Consider the following 5,022-nt stretch of genomic DNA (forward strand, 5'->3'; position numbering starts at 1 on the left):
TATTTTGGTATATTTATTCTCTAAATCAATAAATTAATCATCACTTTTATGTATCAAATAGTTATTTATCGACTTTTATATTTTAAGAAATATAATTTCAATATAAAAAACACTATTTCGTCATTTATAAGCACTATACTCATTTTTATATATTATCGTAAAAAAATATTAAATATTTACTATTATTACGAGTAATAAAAAATTATAAAAAGTTAAATTTGTTTTTTTTGCATTTTTTGTAAATAATATTTAATTATTATAATTTATTAAATGATAAAAAATTAACTATTAATTTAAAGACTAAATATATATCAAATTAACACATTGTATGGTAGATTTTATCCTTCCAAAATATATCCACTAATATTAAGGATATCTTTGAGAGTTGAGTTTTGGAGAATAGTGAATATCATTTTTTTTTTCTCAGATTAAGGAAATTATAAATGAAAGTACTATAAAATAAATTCAAATTATTAATACTTTAACAGTTAATTTATTTTTATTCTTTTGTTAATAAAAAATAATAAATATAACTATAAATTTACACACAATTGTAAAATTTTGAGTTAAAATATAAAAAAAAAATAAGACAATATGTTATATTTCTTTTGACCAGAAAAGAAAACTAAAATATTTATTATGAAAAAGACATCGGAATATAGTATAACAAAATTCCAAAATACTAGTTTACCCATACAAGTTATTGTATACGCCTAAAATTTGAAGTTGCTTTTCAAAATACGACTTGTCTACTAGTAAACTATCTACTAGTTTACCCATACGAGTTTGAAAACTAATCGACTTTTCAAAAGTTATTTGTTCGAAGTTATTTATTGAGTAAACTATTAATCTAAAAACTATTTATCTTAAAATAATTTTTAAAATATTAGATATTTAAATAATTTTTTTATTTGAAGTTCTATTATTCAAAATTTTTGATAAAAATATTATATTAAAAAGATAGAATATTATAAAAAATATTTTTTTGAAAATCTTAAACAAATGAACCTATTATTATACAATACTAAAGATTAATTAAGAGATACACATTGTGATTGTAATATTAATTTATAAAAACATCAATATTAATTAGAGATAAAAAAATACAATTAATATAATAAAGTGATTTAGCTCAAAATAGTTAATTTCGAATCTTAATTAAAAAATTTATAATCAGATTTTACTTAACTTTTGATTGAACTTTTTATTATTAGAGTCTCATTTTTCTATAAATTAGATGGTTAAAAAAAAAACAATCAATATTACTAATTTAACATATCATATTATATATATTTTTAGTATATATTTTGAGTGGTAAATTGTAATTAATTCTATGTGTAAAATTATTTTTTCTAAAACTATTATTTTATACTCACAATACATATACCTTATTGTTATATATTTTATTATATGCAATTCAACTAAAAAAAAATTACAAATGATGTATTAAACGTAAATTTAATTGTAAATCTACAATAAAACTAATAGTTTTCTTTACATAGTGTCTCCTCCAATCTAAATTTTTGTTTAATAAAAAAATAATATATATGTAATGAAAATAAGAAAAAGGGTGATGAGAAAGTTGCAACCCATTGACTCCGGAGTATTTATAATCATATACCCATTATGATCAAATGGCTGTATATAAAAAAATTGATCTAACGGTGATTAGGTTGGATAATTAGCCACAGCTTACATTATGACCAATCTACCATAATGAATTATTATTAATTTGATTTTTGACGAGCGCAAGTTTTTTTATCATTGAATTGATTAAATAATTTGTTATGAAAATTTGTGTTTAGATGATTGAAAATAATTGACAAAAATAAAGTTAAATTTAAAGGATAAAATATATATTTAATTTAAAAAGAATTGGATAAGAAAGTCATGTTGGCAAATTGGCAATAGAATAATAGTAATACTAGTAGTATTAGTATAGTAGAGTTTCCTTGTTAGGTAGGAATGATGTAGTAGTAAGAATAATCCGATAAGTGACAAAGAGTACTGGGCCCTGCGACGCCGGTTGACGTCACGAGACAGACAACAATTCAATATTGCCATTCTTCTCCTCTCTCTCTCTCTCTCTCTCGTCTTCGTCTTCATCTTCATCTTCCTTCTCCTCTCTCTCTCTTTTTTAGTGCACGGTGACAGAGTCATTTGACACTTATATATGGATTTGAATTCGCGTTATCAACACAACCAACCCAATTCTGGCTTGCTTCGTTTTCGCTCAAATTTCAAACAACCTAAAGCTGCTGCTGCTAATGATGAACCAGATAGCTTACTCTTGAGATTCACTAATACTGCCAATACTTCATCTACCTTTCCAGAATTCTTCCCCCATAATAAAGGTCACAACGATCCTTCATCATTATCTCTCCTACACACCAATTCTCATCAAGGTTATACTACTTCCTCTGCTTCCCATTTCTCCAACTTCATCTCCTTTCGGAATGGTATTCTACTTTTCCTCTTTCTGCTTTTCATTCAATTATTTCAATGTTTCTTTCGGATGTCACTGCATTTTCTTAAAATAGGATTTGAAATGGTTAATATTTTGTGCTGAGGTAATACAATTTTTAGTAAACAGTTAATATAGTAGTAATAGGAGCTACAGAGGGGATTGGATCAAACAGTAGTGTTGTCAAATGGTGAATACTACCAAACTGCTTTTGTTATGTGACATACTATATATACTATCAAGTGTTATCAAATAGTGGTAATAGAATCATTATATCACTATCACGTAGTGTAATTTGAACAAACGGTTATGTTTTAGTTAGAAATTGACAACATTGAATTTCAAGTGAAAATATAATGTCTCTATAATCTAGCGAACCATGATCTGAGTGAGACATCCATATTTAGTGTCAGAGGACTCATGGAATGTCCTCGAAGATGTAGCCTAGTGGTTGAGATGCAAAAGGAGTATCATGTCCAAAGTTCAATCCGTCCTGCTAATAAATTATCTCTTCTTAATTAATTATTAACTACTAACATTTACCTACGGTCATTCAAGCCTATGGAGGCATTTTTGCCCAATTTATGGTTGGGATTTGCTGATCCAAATCATGAGAGTATACATAAATGATCAAACTTTCACACAAGACTTATGTATATAAATGTAAATTGCAGCGTATGACACTATGAAAGGTGTTGAAAACTATGATGAAGTGAATGACAGTGATGGTGAACTTACTCTATCTATGAACATATTGAACAATCAAATTGGCTTCTCACCAAAAAGTCCTTCTTCCTTGAGAATGTTATCACAAAACTCCAAAATGGGGAATGTGGGCATTGCCACAATTAGCCGAGATGATCGGAGACAACAAGATGGCAATGACGATGCTCAGTATTATGGTCATAAATTCGTTTATGATTCTAATGATCAGGTATATAACATGCTCATGCTCAATTTCATTTTATTTTTATTGTAGTTTTAATTGGTGTTCTTAATGCAAATAAGCTGTTATACTCAGAATGTAGAGCTAGGAAATCAAATTGATACATTATCGCATAACTTGAGTTTGCAAAGAAAGTCATCAGAGATGTTTGTTGTGGAGAATTTGCTTCAGTTTCCAGATTCTGTTCCCAGCAGTATTAGAGCAAAGAGAGGCTTTGCAACACATCCTCGAAGCGTCGCCGAAAGGGTAACGATATGGTGTTATCTATGTACAAATTCATGAACTAATCTGTAAAAGATTACTTAAATGTAATTGTTTTTAGGTGAGAAGAACTCGGATAAGCGATCGAATGAGAAAGTTGCAAGAACTTGTTCCAAACATTGACAAGGTCAGATTCATTAATTATACAATTGTTAATTATGTTTTGTATTTGAAAAGTTAAACATTCTTTAGTTTATTGGCAGCAAACTAGCACATCAGACATGTTGGATTTGGCGGTAGAGTACATTAATGATCTTCAAAAAGAATTAAAGGTACTTATATTGGAGAGGTTATTTTAAGATTTAGATTTCCCTACTGATTGGCTTGCAATTAGTCATGAAGAGTTCATGGTGCACTAATATATATTTTTAACTACTTTTATGCAGACTGCGAGTGAAAAACGAGCTAAATGTAGATGCATAAGAATGAAGATGCATAAGAATTAAGAATCAAATTGCTTAAGTTTCTTTTGTACAGGTAATAAAGGAAGTAGTTGTAAACATGGATATCATCAAGGGCTTACATCTTCATGATGTGTTGGAACATTCAGAATCCCTTAGTGTCTGAATATAAAAATTGTCAAAGTTCTATATTGGAAAGTTTTCGTACATTGAGTAGCTTTGAACTCTATAAATACTAAAATCATATGTTAGATACTTTATATATGTGAGATAGTATCCATCATTATATAAAAAGTGTCGATCTCTTGTGAAACGTACACAAAAGTTGCATGTAATAATACAATTCTTAATTTTCTCTCTTGTCCTTTTTTCTCTCACTGTAGTTGATAGTCAGACAGTGTCGCAAAACCTCTTAGAAAAAGCAATTTAGTTCGAAACTTCTTAAAGAGAGAGAACAATCTAGTCTGTGACAATTGATATAAAATGTTAGCCTCAATCTAGTAAATCACCTTCTACCTCTTAGCCTCAAACATTGAGGTTCTTTGAATCCAATATTACACTTGGCATTGCTAGTGTGCTAGTGCTAATTAGCTACCATTGTTCAACAATGTATAATACATTGTTTCGAAACACGATTAGCGGTGCTATACGCACTTTCATATGAACAATATTGTATGTAGAGTTTGACTTGACATTCAAAATGGTCAAAAAAAGTGTTAGGTATTAGACTCTCTTTCTATGTGGAGAAATGCCTAAATATTGTATCTCGTATGTTTAACTTATTTAAGTGGAGATGAGTCTCATTAGAGTTGTAAGAGAGAGACTATTCTAAATATACAATGATTCAAAAGAATCAAATGTGGATTCTATACTCTATAGTATCATTCATCACAATAAATATCAAATAATTTATTTCAAAACGCAATAAGTCACTATAAATAATACCAATT

The 5,022-nt window shown here is 28.0% G+C and overlaps 1 protein-coding gene across 2 annotated transcripts; it reads left to right on the forward strand.

Annotated features, from left to right (window-relative positions):
* The first annotated feature begins 2,039 nt into the window (after positions 1–2,039).
* LOC101496737 (transcription factor bHLH130) lies at positions 2,040–4,436 on the forward strand. Of its 2 annotated transcripts, none has more exons than XM_004493493.4 (6): positions 2,040–2,459; positions 3,139–3,398; positions 3,486–3,656; positions 3,733–3,798; positions 3,864–3,943; positions 4,058–4,288. In XM_004493493.4, the coding sequence occupies exons 1-5, from the start codon at positions 2,174–2,176 to the stop codon at positions 3,909–3,911; spliced, it is 831 nt and encodes a 276-aa protein (XP_004493550.1). In that variant the 5' UTR covers positions 2,040–2,173; the 3' UTR covers positions 3,912–3,943; positions 4,058–4,288. The 2 variants fall into 2 exon arrangements, with proteins under 2 accessions (XP_004493550.1, XP_004493549.1); XM_004493492.4 differs by having other exon boundaries at positions 2,045–2,459; positions 3,875–3,943; positions 4,058–4,436.
* The last annotated feature ends 586 nt before the right edge of the window (positions 4,437–5,022 follow it).

Source organism: Cicer arietinum, chromosome 3 (genome assembly GCF_000331145.2).
Source record: "Cicer arietinum cultivar CDC Frontier isolate Library 1 chromosome 3, Cicar.CDCFrontier_v2.0, whole genome shotgun sequence".
NCBI classification, from domain to species: domain Eukaryota; kingdom Viridiplantae; phylum Streptophyta; class Magnoliopsida; order Fabales; family Fabaceae; genus Cicer; species Cicer arietinum.

What these genes read in the sequence shown, in the direction of transcription:
- LOC101496737 (XM_004493492.4), top strand. Translation starts at nt 2,174, where the DNA reads ATGGATTTGAATTCGCGTTATCAACACAACCAACCCAATTCTGGCTTG. An exon ending in TTTATGATTCTAATGATCAG is followed by an intron (nt 3,399 to 3,485) that starts GTATATAACATG and finishes TGTTATACTCAG; the next exon opens with AATGTAGAGCTAGGAAATCA. An exon ending in TTGTTCCAAACATTGACAAG is followed by an intron (nt 3,799 to 3,874) that starts GTCAGATTCATT and finishes GTTTATTGGCAG; the next exon opens with CAAACTAGCACATCAGACAT.